Raw genomic sequence first — 23,603 nt, forward strand, 5'->3', positions numbered from 1 at the left:
TAGAGTGTATATATTATTGCGTTATTTGTTTAGTCCGGAGCGGAGACAGAACACAGGGGCCACCAGCAGGATGAGTTTATTTCGTCAGTCAACGGAGCCACTGAGAAAAAACAAACTCCTCTACTAACGAGAGCCCTCAGATCTACCGTGAAGGGGAAAATCAGACTCTAGAAATGCCCGTTAGTTCAGAGACCCAGAATGCACCAGAGAACAGGAGGAAACTCAAACATGAATTAGCAGTGGTCGTCTGTACAGGCGACTGGAGAAGGACGGGCGATCCTGCTCCCAGCTGGTCGAGAGAGAGTGGCCTTGATCTGCTGGCCGAACCGAGCCTTTTGGCAGATACAGGGGGAAACAGATGCCCGAACAAGATATGTGGCATTAATTCGTGTTTTTTTTTGCTGCATAAAGTCAAACAAATTATGACTGTTATTAAAACTGACACACGTCGGCTTGTTTTTAATGTTAATGTGGGTTGTGTGAGCCATATGCGCCCAATGAAGAAGCCCGAGCGGCGACACTAAAGGTCGGTGTGTGTTTTGTACAGATGCGTGTCATTATCTGCTTTGTCCTCCACTGCACAGACCCACACTGTGCAGGTGCTCGGAACAATGCAGGAAAGTGTTTTGTGCTGTGGAAATGAAGGAGGTGCAATTTGTGTGGAGTTAACTTTGAAAGCGGCAGATTTAGATCTCTAATAGACAGCGTTAAATCAAAATATGCAATTTCCAACAGTGGGGAGAAGTATCACGCTGTGGTTTGTTTAGGTTTTAATGCAACTGGACACCGATAGCCACAACATTTCTCCATTTATGTAAAGTGATAGCGCACACTTAAATGTGCAGCTATAAACTTAATTATATGACTGTTCTTTGATGAAAAATGTTTTTTTCTCAATCATATTTATTTCTTTAAATGCATTATTTCTTTAAAGTCACCCGTCCTCTCCTGTCCCTAAGCTGTCTCTCTTTCTCTCACATACACACACACACCAGCTGGCTCAGGACCAGCGCTCTCTTCAGACACGATGCAGCCCGTGCTGTCCCGGCAACGGAGATTAGAAACTCGAGCTGAAAACTGTACATGCACACAGTAACAAAACTTTACAATAATCGCTTCAAGCTCCTCTACAGCTGCTGCTTCTGTGGCTCCGAGTCCACTGGCCTGTGTGCTCGGGAAGGATGAGAGCAACTCTCACTGGGCTGTTATACAAGACATCACATACATGTGTATGGAGATTTCTCAGACAGTCTTAAGCTGAAGAATTAGAAATGGACGTCTTCCAGGTGTTCTTCCTGTGCTGCGAGCGACAACGAAGCATGTCTGCTGTGCTCTGTAGAGATTCTCGTTGTCTTGAATAGGTGTGAAGAGGTGAAGGTAAAAAATGCGAAAGATTACACAGGAAACTCAATTCACTGAGACCTGTGGCATTTGGTGTGTTTGGGTTGCATTTGTAAAGATTCAAAACTCATTTATTGTGCATGGTTTTACATTTCCGCAGTGGAACCATAAGTTCCTGCATGTTGCATGTTGATGCTGACCTTCAAGGCAATGGGTTAAATACATGCTTTAATCAGCCCATCCAGCACTGTGGATGTGACACAACCTGACCTGTGTGAGAGCACGTTTCCTAAGAGGCTGGTGAGGTCACCTAAACAGAAGGAGGGGGTACGACTCCCTTACTTTTCAACACACAGTTCATGCATCATCACCATATGCTCTTAGTCAGCTTTTTATACAGTGTGTTATATAGTGGGTCCTGAGCTCTGTCTTCTATACAGGCCAGTGTGTCTTAGGATTATTTCATTGGACTCATGTGATAATAGGGATCTCATTATAGCAATAACAACAGCATGGATCTGCTCCCATCATCGAAAGGCACCATTTGGAAGACAACAATTTTAGACCTTACTAGTAATCCAACAAAGACCCAAAATATATTTGAATTGTGGCATAGATATGATTGGTTGCTCTGGGTTGTGTGCTGCACCATGCGAAGGCGTTTCAGTTTCTCTGAGTCTTGTTCAAGAGTGAGGGAAAGATGGAGACGGCGTCAGCAGTAAGGGGAAGTTGTACCACTGTGACCGATGTGAAGAGAGAGGTCCAAACCTTCATATGGTCACAAGTTCTGGGCGGTGACCCAAAGTGGAAAGTTTGGAGGTTTACTGAGCTCGCCCAACTGGGAGGAGACCACCTTGGTGGACCCAGAACTTGATGGAGGGACGCATCAGGAGCACCCAGGAGAAGCTGGAATGTGTGGCTCAGGAGAGGAGCCCCACTTGGCCCGCTACCTCTGAGTCCTGAGCATAGGAAGACAGTGATGGATGGATCTTTTGTGTTGTTTCTGTTGGAGAGACAGAGTATTTATGCAGTTAAATCACATCACTTGATGCCTCAAGGTTTTAGGGGAGGTGGGTGGGGGGGGGGAGGGGACTGGCTCAACAGCATCTCTCCTAATTAAAGATAAAATCCTCTGAGATTGATCATCCAGACGCGCTGAATTAATTTACGTGTGTATTATTTTTCCAGAAAAATGTCTATGTATGTAGACATTTTCATACAGTGAGATATAAGATGCGCAAGGCGTGAAAATCAACACAGCCTGTAATAGAAAACCTGTCTGCGATAGACCCGACCACAAGATTGATATGGAATCAATGTATCGCCAGTGTTCATGTGTTGACCCTTTAAAAGTCGAGCTTTGGCTATTTGAAGGACGTCTTGTGTGCACACAGGTCACGCGTGGTCAGAATTAATCTCAGACGGCAAACAGTCGGACCCGAGAATCCTCAGCAGGGGGTTTATCTCTGTGTGCTCACGTTAGGGCCTCTGTCCACACTCAACTTTTACAAGCATTGGCACATTTGTTGTGCTTCAGATAAGCTGCCAGCTCTCCAATGAACAGCTCTGCCGGTCTCCTTCAAACCAACACAGCTCTGCATGCCTTATTATTCCATTAGCAAGAGGAGCAGTTTGTCAGATGTCAGGAAAATCCAACGTGCAAGACTTTTTTCTTCTTCGCTGACATGTAGGTGGGAAAAAATGTCAGTTTCAAAATCTGTGCATCATCTGGTTCCTGACAGGATCCTGTGACTGTAAATGAAGAGCTGTGATAAAGTAACTCATGTTCCAATTTGTTATCAAATTCAGGCATGTAATATAACATATTTAAAAAATATAACATATAAATAGACATGCGAAACATATAAATACGTTTAGAATTCATATACAAATCATATAAAAATACATTTTACTATATGCATCTGCTTGGGATATTTCCTGCCTGGTTTCCTTAAAAAAATAAAATAAGAAAGAAAATGGTTTCCTCTCCTTCTCCTCCCTCACTGATAAATCCTGAATCTATGCATATGCAATGTTTAAGGTGCCCTGTGGAGCTGTCTTGTTTGCATTCCTTGTTACTCACCAAGACGCACTGTGTGCATCCTCGAGGTTTAACGAGGCTGTTGGACGAATGCCTCTCTTCATTAAACATCAGCAGAGACGATTCCTCTTATAAGTTTGAAACCTGCTCGGTTTCATGTAGCCTGGCATACTGCCGCCTGATTGTTTCAGGGAACATCCAAAGAATGGAGCCAACCGCACCAAGCATAACTGTATTCCCATTTCTGCCCAAAAAAATATAGAAAAATATCGACAGTGTTCCTGACTGACTTAAAGTCGGATATTAAACCACAAGTGGAATCAGAAGATGTGTGATGTCACAAAGTTATCCTCATTTACTTGCCTTGTGAACTTATAATACTGTAGATACAAATGGATGAAATGATAGCCGCCTCAAAGTGAACCCAAAGCAACTTGGTCGCCACCTGGTGGCTGGCTGCAGTACAAGTCACAAATCCCACCTCCACCATGTAAGTGGATGGGACATGGACCAAATTAAGAAGTCAATTGATTTTTCAAGATGGTTTCTGTTATTTTAGTTTGTTCTTATCACAGTCATGATACGTGTTCATGTTTTCCATAAGTTGGGTGTAGTTGAAACGTCATGATTGACAACTGAATAGGAACTAATGTGTTGATCGGCGGGACTACTGTACAGATTCTGGCCCCAAATATGTCTTTAGCCCAAGATGGCAACATGCTTATGAAGGATATTTTGGCTTCATGGATATCGGCAGGAAGTGGAGACGGGTCATCATCTTGACATGCAGTCCATGTATTCATTCACATTTGAGAAAACCACTGGCAAACTTTGCTCCTCCAGCAGAGAAAGACTTAAAGTGTCAAAGTCTGCACATACATCATTCTGCACAGTGAAGCGCAAACAACCAAGTGTAGAGCAAAATTATTAGAAACAACAGAGCGGGGGGAAGCTGACAAACGGTCCTACAGGAGAATGATGAATTATCACACAAGAAGCTTGGTTTCCAGATTTGGTTGCTAAATTTGAGTCTGATAATAATAGAGGAGTTACTTGTCACACAAATTAGCTTCACAGTTTTGACTCTTTACATGTTTTTTAGTTTTTTTCTCTAATAAAAAGTGTCTGATTACTTAAGGTGTCAGAACTAGTCGCAGAGAAGAACTGTGATATAGTCACGAGGGTGCTGTTTGTGGGTTCGAACAATGAGAAGGAGGGGCGTAAAAACAGAGAAAGATAAGGTGACACTAATTCTCCAGAATATTATATGAGTGGTACTTTTACTTGCCCAGCCATTAATGTTATCTAGTCCTTCACTTATCAGTGCACTCTGGACAGAGTCGTATCTCATGCATCAATGTGCAGTTAATATATTGGCTGGATTAATGCTCACACAAAGACGTCATTGACTCCGTGGCTGTAAAGACTAAAGGGAGAGCGATGATTAATGTGGACCAGGGGAAATTATTTTCGACTTTTATTTCACATTTATGGAATACTGTCTGGCCAAGGAAAAAGTGCTAAAGAGATTAAAAAATGTTCCGGGTGAGTTAAGTCGTTTTGAGTCGTGCCATCTAAAATCGAAGAAGACGTTAGAAAACATGGCCGTCAGAGATATTGACAAGCAAAGGAATTATTTTCCAGCCTCCATCGCTTTGTTGTCAAACAAAATCATCACATGAAACCAGTTTGTCCGATGGAGTGAATCTCGTGGGTTTGGTTTGAAGGTGTCTGATAAATAAGCCTGTTTAGTTGTCAGCAATGACAAGATAATGAATACTGCTTTTCCCACAGCCTTATCTGCTGTGTAATGATCCAGCTTTTGATAACGGGTTGAGAAAAATGCTTCAGAATCACAAGATAACGATATTCCTCACAACGTTGTTCAAGCTGTCAATTACAGGCAGCGTGTGCCCACAAAGTCAAGACTAGGTTTTTGCTGCTTTAAAGGGACAAGAAAGGCTTTTTAATTTTATTTCCTTTTTTTTTTATGTCTCCTCGACAAAAAGAGAAATTATTTAAGAAATCTTGTCCCTGTTATATTGAACATTCTGACGATAATGACTCAATTCAATCTTGTTCTGTAGAATAGAAACAGAAGCTCAAACTTGCTGTGAGCAGTGTATCCGCAGCCGTTTCAGTGGTTATTGTCTTTTTCCCAAGTTACTAATCCTTCCCTTGTGTTCTGTGTCCAAACATAACCAAAGAAAACGTCTTCATTGAGCATTCAGCGCTCAGAGACGCCATGTGTTTCCTCCGCGTGTCACGACTATTTGAATTCGATGACATTTGCTGCTGTTGCGAGCATCTGTTGCAGTCAGAAGACAAATGTCCTTGTCTTCCTTTTTTATGACACATGTTTTTTTTTATGTGTGTGTGTTCCCGCAGGACTATAACGACGAGATCAGACAGGAGCAACTGAGAGAGCTGTCCCTGCTGAACGGCTCCGAAGAGTCGAGCAGGGGGAGGAGTGCACCGGGAAGGGGCGCGCGGCCGGCAGCCGCAATATCCACAAGGTAAAGTACCAGCTCCAGCTGCGTGAAGAGCCGCGCTGAGAGGAGCTGAGTGTTCCCGTGGAAAACAATGACGAGGGCCTCTTGAAATTCTGAAGGTTACTATTGTTATAAAAGATCTGAGCGAGACAAAGGGACGCTCGTTCCTGCAAAGTTTTAGGATTTTTCAAAGCTGAATTTGTGCTCAGTCCTTGTTAGTCCAAAAAATTGGTTTTGTTCATCTTGAAGCATAACACCTTAACAATTTCTGTTGCACATAATATGAAATCAATACGAAGTTACAGTTTCTAGCCTTTCTCCAGATATTGAGCTCCAGCAACAGGTTGACAGGATTGTTTTTTTTTATCGTTTAAAAGGCACAAGCGAAATATGGTAACATTTCAGCTTATATCAAAAATAAAAATCCACTGAATATGTTTTGCTGTAATATTGATGCCCAATATTTATCCCAGATTGCAAAAAAAATACAAAGATTGTTAGAGAAAGAGACAAATTTACACAGAGAATTCATTCACCTGATCCCTCACCGTTTCCTGTGTTGATGAATAGTTCCTCCTCTGCTCCTCAGCAGTAAATCTCCTTCTTGGACACATTGAAGTGCAGTGCTATAAGACTGGAGCGGCAAGCTTCGTGCCCAAAGTCACCATTGATTAGATAAAGTTTTGTAAATGTCCCTGAGTGCAGCATTAGTCATGACACATTTAATATTGATTTACAGGAAGACAAACCTTTATATAGAGGGTATGATCTGTACATAGAGTTTTTCTAATCTTGATGACCACTCCAACTTTACAGTACAATTCATCCACCTATTCACACACACTTTGATACAGTGCATCTATCTGAACAGGGTTAGGTTTGACATGTGGAATGGGGAAGAACCGTCGACCCTCTGGCTAGCAGGCGGCCCGCACAACCCCCTGAGCCACAGACGCCCAATGAACAAACAGTTAGTTCTGGAAAAGAGGACTGAAACAGTGTGTTTCTCATTTCACTGTTTTAAATGTTAAACAACACTGAGGAAGGGGGCGGAGATGTATCTACTTTACAAGAATTAAGTCTGCGGTGGTGTCATCTGAATTCTGCACAGATTCCATGTGTTCCTGGTGATACCACAGACTCTGATTCAGGTGATATCTTTGAAAGATGTCGGGTTGTTTTAAGAAATAAATAAAAAGGATTTGATTAATTTGACTAAAGTGGCAAAGGGCAAAAACACATGTGATCCGCTGGTTCCTGTTGTTGGGAGTTATTCCTCAAAACAAATCTGAGAAGAGAAGAGAAGACTCTCCCGTAAGTGGACGACTGGTGGAGTAGCCCTTTAATTCAGTTACACAGTCACACACAATGAGTCAGCAGCTTTGACTAACACAGATTTGTCCTTTATTTAAAGATGATGTGTAATTTCATACATTTATAGATAAAGTGAAACTTAGTGTAAAGTGTTATGAAGGACGAGTACACATTTTAATTATTGAAACGTGGAAGGACAAACCTTGATGGTGGAATTTCAAAACAATTCAATATCTCATATTATATTCTCCGCCTTAGGTTGTTGTTAGGTTAGGTTTCATATAGTATTTCACTGTTTTCTTAAGGTAGCACGACACAGATAGTAACATGCACAGTCTGCGTTCACCCCGATGATCACTTTGCAAACACAAGCAGGTTTTTCTCTCCCCAGTGAATCCACCGTTATGTCTTAAGGCCATATTAAAGAAAAGTGAATCTTTCCAAGAATAATGTTGTAATATTGCAAGTATACAAAAAATCCATATAATCATGAAACTAAAGCTGTAATTTAATGAGAAAAAAGTCTTGTTATTGCAAAAATGAAGAAGTTTTTCAGGACTAGCCAGCAAGGATCACCAAGCTCTCCAGAGTTCCACTTCTCGATCAAAAATCTTGATTACCAATCTTATTCCTTAATTATCAGGATTCCTCCTCCACAAAAACAGCAATTGCCTCCAAGTCTGTGGTTATTTCCTCTGAAGAGACACAGTTTCCTGCAAAAGTCCTGATACTTATAAAGATCTGATGATGATGAGCCAAAAGATGACCTATTTCATTATTTATGAAAACGATACTAAAGTGTAACCTAACTTTTTCTCGTAAAATGTTGTTATTCTTGTTAAATGTCAACATCATCCTTTAAAAAAAGGTCGTAGCAAACTCCCCTGGCTTTCAAACGGTACTGGAGATGGTTCCATGACCATTAGGAGACAACAAAGAGTTCTACCCTTTAGAAGCATGTGTCTGACACGAGGACTCTTTCCCCCACTGTCATACAAGTAAAAGCCAATATGGACAAGGCGTTTGCTCCAGGTGCTCAGCCTGTTACCACAGAGCTCTGAGTGCTACAGAGCATTTGATTGGCTCGGCCGTGCATGAAGCTGTGCGCGTGGAACACCTGCCTCCTCCAGTCGCCTCCGTGGCTCGTAGAGTAGAGTAAATTGTCCGTAATCTACCTGCAGCCGTGGCTCATCCCTCGGGAGTGAGCAGGTACAGTTTGCCACGGGCAGCCTAATTCAGGCAGCGCAGGCGGGATGCTTTTAATCCAGCGGTAACATTGGATGCTCCCATTTTAAAGTCACCACCACCACCACCACTCCCCTACCCAGATTTCACTCCTTATGGCGTGCCGATAAGCGATTATTGTAAATCTCCATGAAAAATATGCGGCAGTAATTCCCCTTTGAGTCTCTGTATTTTTGGATCACAATGAGCTGCTACCTAGTGAAGGATGTGCCAAGGGAAGAAAAGGGGGATCCGAGCCCACCTACATCAGGCAGCTGTTAGAATGTAACTTAGCAGACAATGGACGGCTTTGGCCAAATCCACCCCGCCATCCCCGAGCTGTTCATGTGGTCCTGCCGCTGGACAGTCGCACTTCCACAGAACTAACAAACCACCTTAAAATCCCGCACTCCTGCCCGAAGCCCCCTTGGGCCATTAATTTCTCTTCTGGTGGATAATATTAAATAAACTCTATATACTCCAGTGGAACTGGACTGTGACTGCCGACTGAGCATATTCAAGTTAATTGAGGCAGATGGTGACACAAACACAGGCATGGCACTGCTCCATGGCGTTATTGAAACTGGAGCCCCAGTCGCACAGCAGAGAGAGAGAGAGACACAAAGTGACACTCTGATCATGGCAAGATCCACCTGAGCGCCAGCAGTTACCACCAGGTCGGTGGCAGCGATATGAGACAATCGATTGATTTATTATTGTTTTTTTGTCTCTCTCCTTACGATTCCCCCCCCCCTACTGTGGCTTATTTAGACATGTTGTAAAGTAAAAACCAATGCCCTGTTTGTGTGCTTGTTTGCTTCACCAGGGGCCACAGAGGCACGGGGAGGAGGGCGGCAGCGGCGGCGGCGGCAGCAGCAGCGGCACCCCGGGGGGCAGCGGCAGCGTCACACAGCAAACTTCCCACGACCGGTTTAACGAGGGAGGGACAAGCTCCGAGAGCCAGGGGGGCGGCGGGGAGCGCTGCATACAGGGTCCCGCTGTTAGCAGTCACACATGAGTCCTATGATGACTACGTGAGTCCAATCCTCTTTGCACACACTGAAAAGTATGGCTGATGGTAATTTCACTTGAACTGTGTCGGAATCAGAGTCGCTCTAATTCCCTTTCATGTGATCCGGAGGAGGCTGGCTCTGCATGGTGAGGCATTCAAGGACAAGTTTGGGAAAATGTTGGCAAACAGTAACTATGTATATTTATTTGATACAATTAACTTAAATTTTTAAATCACACTGTTCATTTTGTAATGATCTCGGACCGTCTTGTGCAGCCCTTTGGTTTCCTTTAACATCAGCACGAGTGAGATAAGGAAATTAAAAGCAGGATAAGTGATGGATCAAAGTGAACGTTAACGTCGCCTTCATCTTTTTCATCACTATTTCAAAGCTCTCAAATCTGCATCATATTCCACACACATAGAAATGAGGCGTCAAATAACACATCACGCTTCAGACGACAAAACCTCTGACCAGGAATGTTTTTATAAATTCCCTAACATTGGCCACATTATCATAAACACCACACTCTGCGTGAATACTACTCCAAACACGTTATTCTACATTTGCACACGGTAGGTTTGTGAATTAAAAGCTTTTCCGAAATTTAGTAAATCACTCATTGTAAGACATAGAAATGACACATTCTCTTGTCCTGTATTTATGAACAGCTGACTTAAACCAAATCCAGCTCTTTGATCTTTTTACTATAGACTTAATCTTTATCTGTTTGCATGGTTATAATAAATACAGTTTTCTTTTGTAAATGTTTGACCTTCTCATGTCAAACATTCACACCAGCTTCCTTGTACAACAATACCTAAAGGAAAATGGCATTTTTACACCAGAAAGGCAACAAATAATCTCTGTAATATCTCCGTGTAATATGCTGAAGTTTAGGCTAAATCGATTTTACCTCGTTTTGAGCTTTTAGGCCATTAGTCTGCGCTGTGAGCCATTAGGAAGAGCACACGGGGGTTAAATGCCTTGCTTCAGGGCAGCTCAGCAGGGGTATCATTAATGTTGACCTTGGAGACAGCAGCAACCTTGGGTTCAGGGTTGGCAAGGAAACAAAGCCCTGGCCTTATCCACTGAAGGCACTGGCACTTGGTTGTGACAGAGTCGAGTCCGGCAGCACGGACGCAGCACACTGTCATGCACACCCTGATTGTCAGTGAGCAGCGAGGGTCTGTAGAGGGACTGACATGGCAGGTTAATGTATGGAATATTGAATGGACCACCATCCTAGAGTGTGCCTTCACTATAGCCCTGTATCACATATATGCTCACTTCACTTAAAACAACACTGAGATCCTTATTTTAAAAAATAGGAAATCAAGGCCCTGGTTAAAATACACTCGTCCTCTGAAAATTCCCAAGGTCATTTTGAAAAAGACGACACAAGGTGAGCGCTAAAGTTTCATCTAAATGAAAAAAGGCAACACTTTTACCAGTCTATTTCCTCAGAGCCTTCCTGCTAAGCAAAGCCCCCATGTGTGCTGGCAATTGAAGATTGGGCTGTCTGCATGGGGAAATGCACAAGCGCAGTCTCATTACCAAACCAAATTGAGTTCTGATGTAGAGCCTGTGTATTTCTGAGGAGTGAGAAAGCGAGGCATTTCTTCTCTTTGTAATTGGAGGTTGGGAAGGAGGGGTGGGAGCACGGAGACCAGGGGATTATGGAAAGATGAATTTGTCCTGAACATTTTCTCTCCTCATATCTCACTTTGCTATTTCTTTTCTTTTTCTGCCGCATTACACAATTTTCTCCGAGCATGTTTGCAGAATGTATCGAGACCTCTTTATGGACCAGGTTTGTTTGTTTGGGTTCATTTTTTTTTTTCTCCATTTTCTGCAGTTATTGTTAAGGCTGTTGTTCCACTACAAGATTCCTGCAGTGTTAAAGCACAATAAGAGATCAGCAGCAGTGTGTGGGAGTCTCTGCTGATACATCCTGTATTTGTCTTCGAGTGGAAGCAGCATGGGTGTGCGGGTATCTCGCAGATTTCTCCAGAGAGGCCGTTTGATTGATGGACTCTGTCAAACTGTCAGTCCGTCTCATAAAAGTGATACTGGGAGAATGTCCATAATTGCACCTATTTGAGGGTGGTATTGATTTAAAACCTCAATGGGAAGCACGAGGAAGCTGGTAGTTATCATGTATCATTGTTTGCTTTATAATTTATGAACGCAGCGGCTCCCTCTTTATCTTCCTCCCACAAATCTCACCTTGCCGCATCCTTTGCTTGCTCACTCCCTTGCAGAGAGGGGCCTCAGCGTTCGACAACTCAACTCAGCTTTTTGAACTTTCAGGTGCAGAGGAAAAAGAGCCTCGTCAGGAGCTGAAAAAACAATTTGCACTCGTAAGAGTTGAGGGACTATGAGGCCAAGTTTATTAAGGATGTTAAAGGATGAGGCTGTTGGAAGCTTTATAATGTTCCAACACGTTCCAAAATCAACCAACAAGTCCTATCTGTGTATCCAAATCCACATGCAGCTTATTCCTTCATTGTTGTCCGTATTAAAAACATTGGGCTGCACTGTTGCACTCTGTGACTTTTTTATTTATTAGCATGAGCTGTAGTTTATTCAACTCAGTGCAGCTGCCTCTGGGAATTAATACTAGTTCGCCGAGTGTGTATTCATCCACAGCTGAAGATATAGTCCCTCACTTTACACTCAGCCTCGGCTGATTCAGTGAATTATCCAGCTTTTTGTTTACATTGTTGTTTATTAGGGCCTGAGCACAGACAGTGGGAGGCCCTAATGAAATTGTAATGATTATTATTATTATTATTATTATTATTATTATTATTATTCAGGCAAATGAATTGGCTTTTTAAGGGCTTTAACATGCTCAAATTCTTACCAAAATTTGCAAAAAATTGAAAAGTGGTGAAAATTTATGTTTTCTGGAGGAATTTTCAATGGGCTTCGCAAAATGTCTCAATGGTGCCTCCCGAGACCCCCGGAACGTGTTCACATTGACCGATCTTCACAAAAAATCGATACACAGGTGTATCATGACCAGACAAACAATAAAGTCTTTAGGTGCAATTGGAAAAACGCAACAAGAAGCGTGCTATTTTGCATTTAGTGGCCGTTTTGGCCATATTCCACATTTTTACTTTGATATACTTGTACTTATTATTATTATTTATCAACCTTTATATTTGATTGCTACTTCTTCGTTCCTTTGAGTACACAGCAACCTACTGTGTTGGATTGTGTACCAGAACCTCTATCTACCGCGGGTCCACTGTCAGTGAAGCAAAGAGTTCTCAAGGTAGTTTTTGCTGTGATTTTTATTTTCGTCTTTACAGACAGTTTGACTCACACATATACCCACACACTGTTCCTCTGCTGGGCTGTTCTCAGGACGTCGTTGGAACAGCCACTTTATGAACTTTCCTCAGCCCTGGTACGCTACTGCTCATAAATGGGAGAGAGTGAATAACAAACACAGACCACCTGTGCAAAAACAAACTCAAACCATATCTCTTCCTGCTGCAGCCGAAGCTGACCCCACCCCACTACCACAGAGTCCAAATGAGAGTTATGGCAATAAGTAGGCAATATTAAAATTATGAATTTTTAAGTATGTCCTATTCTCAGCCTAGTCAAATTGTTCTCATCTTTGGTGCTCCTTTTTGCTGTCCTTTCTTTGCTATCTTCCGGCTTTATTGCATAAAGGTGTCTCCCTGTGTGAGCTACACCCTAGCTAGCTATGCGGCCATTCTTTAATGTTTCCTTTGATTATTGCTTTGTCATTGGCTAGAAAGTGGTCTTTAGTAAGTACTACTACCTCTACTGATGCATGCATCAAAGACACCGTCCTCTGATGCATAAACGATCAGTAAGTGGTGAGTCGCTGGGACCCACCTGCCAAGTCATTTACATCTTCAAGACATGTCTTCCAAAATGTCTTCCAATACAACATCAACATCAGAAGGCTCAAGCTCACTCTTAGAATCAATTGATATTGCCACAAATGATGTTATATACAACAACACCTCGGGCTACGTGGTCATGGACATACATGGTACGGGAACTTTCGGCAAAGTTGCCAAGTGTTTCAGTTTAGACAATGCCGAGATAGTGGCAATCAAATTTCTAAATGCGGATGACGAAAACATCTCTCAGGAAGTGGAGATGTTAAAAGCGATCAGTGTCTTTGACTCAGACAAAAAGAACATTGCGAAATTTATTGACAGTTTCAAGTACAATCACCTCTTCTGTATGGTCTTTGAAATGCTAGACGAGAACCTTTTTGACCTGATGCAGAAGAGGACATGGTTGCCCCTGAGTCTCAACGAAATTCGCCCTGTGCTCCACCAGCTACTGGTCAGTCTTGAAGCTCTCAAAAGTATTGGCATCATACATGGAGACTTGAAAGTGGACAACCTGATGCTTGTCAATCACAAGGATCATCCATTCAAGCTCCGGCTGATTGACTTTGGTCTGGCCATTCCAGCAAGTGACGCAGAAATTGGACATCTGGTGCAGAATCCTCTGTTCAGGGCTCCGGAAGTCATGTTGGGACTCCCATTGACCGAAGCTGTTGATATCTGGTCACTGGGTTGCATCATGCTGCTACTCTTTGTAGGTGACAGCCCCTTCCCTTATGAATGTAGTTATGGCTGGATGGAAAATTTGGTGGACCTGCTGGGTCAGCCAGAAGACCATATGCTGGCTGCTGGAGAATACAGCGAGGATTTATTCATTTTGGATAAATCAGGATGGAGATTGATGACACGTGAGGAGTTCAGGAAGAAGTATGCAGAAGAGCCAGAAACGGACAAGTCTAGTTATATATCTTTTAAGAAGAAACTCAAGAAAAAAAGAATCTCGGACGAAAAGGATCAGCTTGAGTTTCAGGATAAGATGGCTTTTTTCGACCTCCTGACAGGTTGTCTGCAAGTGGATCCTGAGCAGAGGATTAGTCCCAGTGAAGCCCTTAAACATCCGTTTATAACAATGGTTCACATGGTAGATGAAATGGAGACCAGCTCCTATGCAGACACTGCCCTTGAGCTCATGATTGTTTCCCCCTTGGATAATTTGGACGAGAGACCCTTCAACAATGTAACGAGTAAAGAGTCAACCTCCATTTTTTCAAGCCCTGGATCTGCTGCTGCCATCACACCAGTAGTTGTTGATGATGTCAACACATGCAGTCATAAACCCTTTAAGAAGAAAATATTTCAAAGGATCAAAAACTTCTTCTGCAGAGTGGCAAAGAGAGTGGTTCGTCCGTTCAAATTCTGCATGAACAAGTGGAAAGACGCTGAACCCCAAATGGCCTCTCACAGATAGTGGGGATGTATGAATATTAGGGCTGTCAAAGTTAACGAGTTAATGCGATAAAATATTTTAACGCAGTTAACGCAACTTTGTTTACTTCCAGAGTGCGGAAGAAAGTTCAGCTCCTCGAGCAAGCCGCCAGCGTCGCCCTTGCTGGTGACCACTGGACGTCAGTCAGCAATGACAATTACCTGGGTGTCAGAGCTCATTTTATTGACAATGTATGGAAATTTAGACAATTTGCATCGGAAGTAAAAAAAACAGAGGCGCGATATACAGCGGAGAACTGTGCAGAGGAATTCGTCGACGCACTTCAAACAGAGCCCGTCAAATGATAAGTCCCGTCTGAATGAGAGAATTCTATCTTGGAGGTGATCAAAAGGATCCAGCGAAACAAGGGTCCGCTTGCTGCCACAGCACAGGACCAGCATCTCGATGTTGATTGCACCGGAGCTGCCTAAACTGGAGAAATTGGAGAAGCTACTTGAACCATGCATGGGGGACTGTCCACTAAATTGATGGACAGGAAGGCAGCACACCCATGAGAAGCTTGCAGGAATAGCAAAGAAACACCTGTCAACCCCAGTTACCACAGTGCCCTGTGAGCGGCTATTCTCACTCTCAGGTCATATTGTCCAGAAGAGGAGAGCAGCATTGGCTCCAGAAAATGTGAACACGCTTGTTGTAGGCCTGAGCCTCTTTGAAAACACAGCTCTGTGTGTAGTTTTGTGTTTAAAAAAAATTCAATGAAACAACAGTGTCTAAAATACATGCTGTCTGAAGTGATTACTCGTTAATTTATAAGATTTAGTCTGTAGAAGAAAAACTAACTTTTAATCGCGATTAATCTAGATTAATGAATTTCAAAAGGTGAGATTAATTAGTTAATTTTTTTTAATCTATTGACAGCCCTAATGAATATACACATGTGTATGTATGAATGTGTGTGTGAATGGCATAACACGAAGAGACCATTTACTTCACTCTACCTCTGGTCCCCTTGTATTTTTGTCACATTAATACATGTAACAAACTTTAGGTAGGCTGTGTTTATCATTCTGCCCGCCGTGGCAAATCAAAAACTTTCTCGAGTGGTGTTTATGGAAAGGATAATTGAGCGCAACATAATTGTCATGTGATTAAAAAAGTTTCATGTTCATATTTTAAGTAGTTTTGCTCTGTGACACTGGCATGCCACGGGGCTCTCCAACACAGAGCCAGAGACGGAGTGATTGCTCTTGAACATATTTATTTTTTATTTATTATTGATTTATTGTTTGTTTTTCAGGGACACAGATATTCATAACAACACTATAAATATGCTAGATTTCGCCGAGAGGATAAAATAAATGTTGCCAGGTCTGTTCTAATAAGTGAGTGTGCAAATGACCAGAATGATTAATCAGGCTTGCGACCAGCTTAGTGAATGGCCTTCAGGTGGATATAAAAAGGATGAGTGTCTGAAAGGGATTTAACAGTTAATTACCAGTAATTATGAGTACATTAGTTCTGGTGTATATCTTGATTTGAATAAAACTACAAATTCCACTTTGATATTTATATAGACACTGATTGATGTAAATATCAATCTGAGGGAAAAATTCTGTATTGATTTTTAGAGTTTTACTGGAAGGTTTTTTTTACCATTTTACTGTTAAGGTAATTGTCTAGTTTGTGTAGTTCTGAAAACATAACATCGTTGGCAGACGCACAAAAATTATGAATATATATAAAGTAAATATAAAGTCAAGTAAATCCTGGATGTAGCTGCTGCTTTGTTTTCTGTAGCGCATCGATTTTCTTTCATTGTCCATCGTGTGTTTATACACAGTCAATTCAATAGTTAGTATTAACTTCGCTGCACAATACATACACGTGTACTTATACATGCAGGCTGTAGTCTGCAATCATGGTATAGTGAATGAACGAACGACAGTCCATTGTTTACTGCTCAGACTCTGTGAAGTTGCCATAAATATTAGCTGTGTCTCGGCCGTGGAGCAGGACGTCATGTAACCGGGGTTCCTCCGGAGCCTGTAGTGATTAATGGGCTCTGTCATGCTGTCAGTGTCTTGAAGTAATACAGTGACAGTGGCCATTATTGGGCCTCTTATAGGATAGCAAGGAGTGGAGTTGATCATGGGCGTGGAGGGAATGTGTGTGATGGGGTTCACCTCTGAGGAATGTGCTTTCAGTTTTATTTTGTTATTTTCATCATTCCGGGCTGTTACAGCTTTCTAATAGGTTCTTCACGCTTTGTCAAATGAAATCTGTCAAATCTAGAGATCGCTAAATGTCAGGCGCTTGAATCTGAGCTTAACATTTTGCAACAGAGGTTTGCTAGATGTCCCTATCTGCTACTAAAGAGCGCGAGGGTGCTTTGATCGTGGTTTTAGATAAATTGATGATCTCTTCAGGGATGCAGTTATCCATAATCTGATCTGATTAGGTAGGATTTAGTCGGTCTGGTCACTTAGCGGAACTGCTCCTTGTTTTTATGAAGAAAATTTGATCATAATAACAATCAAAGAATCAAAGCACATCATGATGTTGGTCGGCCTGATCTCAGGGCTCTTTCTTGCTTTCTGGTTCTTTAGCTCAAGGTTATATACCACATGGCTTGGCTTTCGGGACATTTTGAGTTATTGAAACATATTTTGAAGTAAACATGATTGAAATTACAACACAAATTCGTTTTTTTTTTTAAGTATTTAACAATATTTGACGTATTCTTTTCATCAAGAGACAAATTGCACGCACTCATAAATATTGGTCCTGATCCGTGAATTTGTCTCTTAGAAATCCAGGAAAAAAGTCCTATCTAACGAGGGTAAAGATAGTGGGAAAATGTTTTCCTGGATCTGTTATGTAATCTATATGTGCACCGAAATGTAACGAGTTCTTTCCTGACCCATACTGCCTCCTTCCACCAAGGCTCATGGGATTTGGTGGAGCAGTTTTTCATTCTAACAAACAATCAAACCTGGATGTAAACAGAGGTAAAAATGTATTTCCAGTGTAGAGCTTTTTGATTCCAGAATGTGATATGATGTGGCACTATTTGTCTCAGTGTATTTTCGGAGAGCGTTTATGAAAAGCATATTGTTTCTGCATGAGGCACAGTTGAAATAGGTACGGTACTTTAAGTTGTTTTGACTTTTCAAACGGGCGATAATGAATGAATGTCACTTATTCCCGAGAAAGAGCGGCAGTGAGACATTTCTCTCTGTGATCAGTCAGAGTTCTTCCATGTGAAAAGTGCAGGGGGAGATTAGAGATGTGATTGATGGCATTCTGTATGGACTGGAACCATGGCCTCGGTTTAATGGTAAAGATCAAATCCCATCTGGATCAAATCTTATCTTTTAATGTCAGGCCGGATGACAGAGGAGAGGAGAACCGGAGAGTGATATGGGATTCTGTCGCTCACAGCACAACCATGAATTGTACAAATTGCTGTTAAAAAACTGAAACACATTGCCTGGGTTTTTAGACCTGAGCCCTGCAACCATACCGAGGCTGTGCGGCAAATGCCGTAATGTGATTAAACACAGAGCTTTGGGAGGCTTTGAAGAGGAGAAAAAAGTCCAATCTGCTGTGAAAAAAAAGGCAAAAAGGACGCCTTTTTGAAATGGGGGGGGGGGGTCTCTTCCCATATAATCTATTTCATGAACATAAAAAGATGGACGAGATTGGTTGAGTGTTTCCTGAAGGGGAGCAGTTTCCCGGGCCACCTTTAAGGACGGCAGGAACATCTGCTGTAATTGCTTTATAACAATGGCTTCAGATACACTGCTGAGTTCACATTTGTTAGATTAATTATGGAAATTCTCCATGCCGAACTCTCCTGTTTATTAAAACAGATGTAAGACACACACTTCCGCTCGATTATTTAAAAGACGGGGGACTCAGGTAGACTGCATAATGGCCTCGGCGGTCCCGTCGGAGCGCGGCGCCGCCGGCGAGGGAAGGACGCCGTGACGTCTAAAGCTAAACTCTGTGAGCACAAGTAATATAATTTGAATAGGGAGAAAAGGCCCTGTCTGATTTGTTTATACCTGTTCTCCCAATGACAAACACCATATTGTTCAATGTCGCCAAAGTAATCGAGAGTCAATCTCATTGCAATTTTTTCCCTACATATTGTATAACTGTGACACAATTGGAGAAAATGCATTGTAAAGCAAACTCCTGCTCCAAGTGCAAAACAGACGACAGAAGGTGCCTTGCTGATTGAATTTGAGCAGGTAGAAAGCGGCGAAGAGCAACTGTCTATTCACTGAGACAAAAGGTCTTTGAATCTCATTGTCCTCCCCATTCTGTTGCGTGGAGAGGCATTCACAGGCTGCTCCCGCTGAAGATCCGTCACTGTCGGGGGACGTACAGGTTGTCAATTGATAATGAAGCACAGCGCTAAGGGCCTTTAGGTTCTTTCTGTCCTAATCACAGCGGCCGAGGACTCTCCAGCCTTGTATTAACATTTGATTTATTTCCTCTGCCTTGTTAAAAGGGACCGGTGTTAACTGTTTTTACAGATAAGTGTCAACCTAAAGCAATGGAGCCTCATTAATTAAGGGCCGTGTCTGTTTACACACAGTGTCCTGTCCGATCTGAGTGCAGCATGTGTTGTAGGTCAAACCGACAGTCACGTCAGCAGAGGGATAAGTTACGCTGATGAACACCGCGTAAGGTTTTGTTTGAGCTGACACTTGAGTAATGTTACGACTTTATCGGAATCACAGAGCTTCTCCCTAACAATGTCTATCTGTCTTGTCTGCGTTAGATAATAAATGATATTCATGGCATTTATATTTGGATCCATATACATGTAAGTATAGTTTAGCAACGAGAAACAACTCAAGGTCAGCTAAATTTTTCCAGAGCTTTAGAATGCATCTCGGTGTCTCTCTCTGCAGATGAGAATTAATTGTGCTCGGGTGTCATGGAGATCCTATCCCAGCACGTCATCACTGTGTGATTTGTTGTCATGTGTAAACAATAACATAAACCCTGGATGGAGCCGGGGTCGTGATACTGGTATGAATAAACTAGATGACGGTAAGGGAAACAGTTTGACCACAAGAATATCGGAGCCACAATAATCAAATGTATAGGCTACCATCAGGCGTGTTGTCAAATAATCGTATTGTCAGCAGTAGTCAACTTACAGGGGAGCAAAAAATTCACAAGCAGACCTGATCAATCGCTGCTCAGGAGCGGGGTTCAGCATCACCCGGTCACCTAAGTCACAATCTTTTGAAATTATAGTTTATCAGCAACGCGTTCTTTTTTATTTTTATCACTTTCCAGGGAAAATAATCAATCAATCAATCAAATTTTATTTGTATAGCCCATATTCACAAATCACAATTTGTCTCATAGGGCTTTAACAAGGTGTGACATCCTCTGTCCTTAACCCTCAGCAAGAGTAAGGAAAACTACTAAAAACCCTTTTTAACAGGGTAAAAATATGTAGAAACCTCAGAGAGAGACACATGTGAGGAATCCCTCTCCCAGGACGGACAGAAGTGCAACAGATGTAAAATGTAGGAAAACATCATCAGGATAAAGGTTTTAACAGAATTGATGAGGGTAAACATTTTGAAGGATAACTTCAATACTATATGTCAAGCAGTCCTGCTGCAATCATAGTCTATGGTCAGCAGCCAGCAAGATCATGATCCACCATCTAGATCGGATCTACTATAGTCCACAGTCATTGTCCACTGCCGCCAGTTGGGATCCAATAAGGCCCATAACACCGAACCAGCATTAACACAGTGTAGTTTCATTTAAAAATCCAGTCTCTTGCTAGTTTGCTTGGATGAACCAACCTAAATAAAAGTCAAATTTTCAAAAAAACAAGAACCACACAAATGCAGTGTAAATGGAAAGGTAAACAGGAGCTTGACTCAGGGATGGCAAACTTTATAAGTATACACATAGGTTTAAAGTAAACAAACAGCTAAACAGTATGCAGGGCCATGATGTGTTCAAATGAATTCAGCGTCTCCATCATTTATTTTGTGTAGCTGAAAAACAACACTGATATTTAATATTCTGTGTGAGTAAAGGCTGCACAAATGTTATTTCGTTTCTGTAAAATATGTCCCTCTTAATCAAAATACTGTAGAAGAAACTCTTCGGAAAAAAACGATTTCACATTCCTGTAGTTTAACTTTAGGTTTATTTTTATAATGAGTGAAATGAATCCACTGATTACTTTGCAGTTATGGTCCAGCGTGGAGCAATTTGTCATATGGGATTGGTAATAAAATGGTCAATTACTGAGATATGCAGGTCTCTGACTCTGCCTTTGTGGGGAAAGACTCATGCAAGAAAAGGAGAAGTATTGGATCCCCTGAACAACTTAATCCCTGACATAATCCCTAACTTTAATTTGGTCAAATTCGTGTTCGCACAAATAAAGCCACACAGGAACCGGAGAGGTTTGGATCGGCGTTACCCGACAGGAGAAGCAGAGACTGTGCATACATGCCATAAATCCATTCTTTTTTAACATTGCTGCCCTGGATGTCCTTCACACTCACTGTGTCAGCTTTTGCAAGATGATATTACTCTGCTGTTACAGGCAGACGGGGAGGAACAAATTCGGCCGTGATTCAATGTCTGGAATAAGCCAGTTTCAGTGGAGCTTTCGGTGCTGATTTAAAATGTGTTCGATCTCGACAAAGAACTAAACACGTGCATGTATGGTGGAGCGTGATTTCAAACAGCGGGCTTGGGGAGGATTAGAAGAGATTAGATCATGGTAAAAAGAAACATAAGCACTTTAAACTCCACTAAATCTCCTTAAATGAGCGAGATCCAGCAATTACAAGAGCAGACAATAGTGAAGTTTACTGCTCTGCGCACTCTTTGGCCTTTCTCCAGTTGGTGGTGTTATTCAGGTTAAGCTGTTTACGTGAACCTTGGGTCTGCTGAGATTGGTTACCCCTGCTCTCATGAATAAACCATTAAACAGAGTAGTGCCTACAGTCTTCTCTTAGGTTGCATTCCTCTCTGACTACCTCCTAAAAGAACATAGGGCAGCCTGGGTGTTGCCTAAGAGGCATAAAGTCCATCAAGAACTCACCTCTGCTCATAAAACTTAATTTCTGAGTTCAGAGTCGTATTTGAAAGCAGCTCTGAGGAGGAAGATTTCCCACCGGCTCCTCTCTTCAATGTTGTTTGAGGAGTAAATCAACTGACAATGTAAAAATCAATGGACAAAAACTTTATTTTGAAGGAGAGCGTGACGTGTCCACCCTGACCCCAGTGGACATTACGCACTTGAGAAGTCAATAAATAAAAAAAGAGAGAAAACTTGATTTGTCTACAACACATCGTACAGAGCTCTGAACATGGTTTGCTTTATGGTCGGCATGGTGGTGCAGTGGTTAGCGTCATTGTCTCACAGCAATAAGGTTTGAACCTGACGTCTTTCTGTGTGGAGTCTCTCTATGTTCTGTGACACACTGGCGAGCCGGAGCCCGCCTCCCGCCCAATGTCAGCTGGGATTGGCTCCAGCTCCCCCGCAACCCTCAAAGGCCAAGTGGTGTGGATAATTGATGGACGGATGGATGGATGGATGGATGGTTGGATGAATGGATGCTTCATGCAGATGCCAGAAGGACATAAAAGGAGAGATATTAGCATGGTTTCTTCTGCTAACTGAGGTGTAACGTTTCCTTCAACTGTTCATAACAGACTGTATATAAAAATGGAGTCCAGTTTCTAGAGATTAAAACCGATGCAGAAGAGTCTGATCCACAAACCTGAACACATCATCAGTGTTGTAGCCTGGAGTCATCTGGTGGTCTGGGTTTTACCATCTTCTGCTCTTGTGCCTCTTCAATCCTCTTCATCCAGGGCAGCGTAGGCTTAACAAGTGCAAGCTGCCTTGTCACCTCGGAGTGCTAATCTATATCATGGTCTCAATAAGGACTGGGTGATATAATAATGAGAAGGTCATTTCTATAGAAGTTAATGACAAACTACTACTACTTCTTTCTTGATATATCAAGCTATTAAACATTTACATATGGAGTTTACATCATCAATCGCTAGTTTCAAGTCTTCTTCAATACAGCATGATGTTCGTTAGGTCAATCATGGTCCACTTTAGAGTCGAATAGACATTACGCATTGGGGTGTGGTTACCGTGTGATTGATGGTTATGGTTATGGGTACTTTTGGTTTCAAGAACCAAATATGGCGCAGGAAGAAATGCAAAAATCAAGGCTTTAAAACAGTAGTATGCAAACCAATGGGTGAGAGTATGGTGGGTTACCAAACCAGGGTTGAGTTCTCTGTTAACGTAAAAGACTAAAAAAACGGATTAACAGACTGGTTAAGCCGTTAGCATTAAGAGTTTCCTTTATACTACAAACACGTTCCTGATGTGTTTAAGGAGTCAATGAGTTGTTTTTTTTCATGTGAAACCGACAAACTTAAGTAATATACATATATATTTTACAACTGCACAGCTAGGGTCCTATATTTTTATAGTTGTTACCAGTACTTCCAAGTGGCCGGGGAGAGACATTCGGCAAAATATCGATACGCTCCTTATAAATCTCGTCTAGAATGCGTGCGTCATGCCGTTTAGGCACTTTCAGTGTTATCGAACATGACTGCAGTCACTAGCCGGCTTTTTGTGCTTGTTTCCCCCGAGTCGCTACGTATCAATAGAAGAGATCCATATTGCTGTTAAGCCTCAAAAGGTGTCTATTAGGCTCCCACAAACCTTAATCAATAATCCCTGCTGGATGTGGACGCTTTTTTCCCTGCTTCCTCTCCCGGTTATAGACACAAAGTAATGGACTTTGCCTGTGGAACTAAGTATTGATTGTTTTTATGCTCATGTCTAAC

General features: G+C 42.0%; 1 protein-coding gene across 1 annotated transcript in view; it reads left to right on the forward strand.

The window, feature by feature from the left end:
* Window positions 1-23,603, forward strand: part of khdrbs2 (KH domain containing, RNA binding, signal transduction associated 2) — a 62,295-nt gene that overhangs the window by 35,308 nt on the left and 3,384 nt on the right. The window contains exons 5-6 of the mRNA XM_053436723.1: window positions 5,771-5,898; window positions 9,239-9,446. Of these exons, the coding sequence (XP_053292698.1) occupies window positions 5,771-5,898; window positions 9,239-9,446 (336 nt within the window). The remainder of the gene's footprint in view (window positions 1-5,770; window positions 5,899-9,238; window positions 9,447-23,603) is intronic.

The sequence above is a fragment of the Pleuronectes platessa genome, chromosome 12, assembly GCF_947347685.1.
Source record: "Pleuronectes platessa chromosome 12, fPlePla1.1, whole genome shotgun sequence".
Lineage (NCBI taxonomy): Eukaryota > Metazoa > Chordata > Actinopteri > Pleuronectiformes > Pleuronectidae > Pleuronectes > Pleuronectes platessa.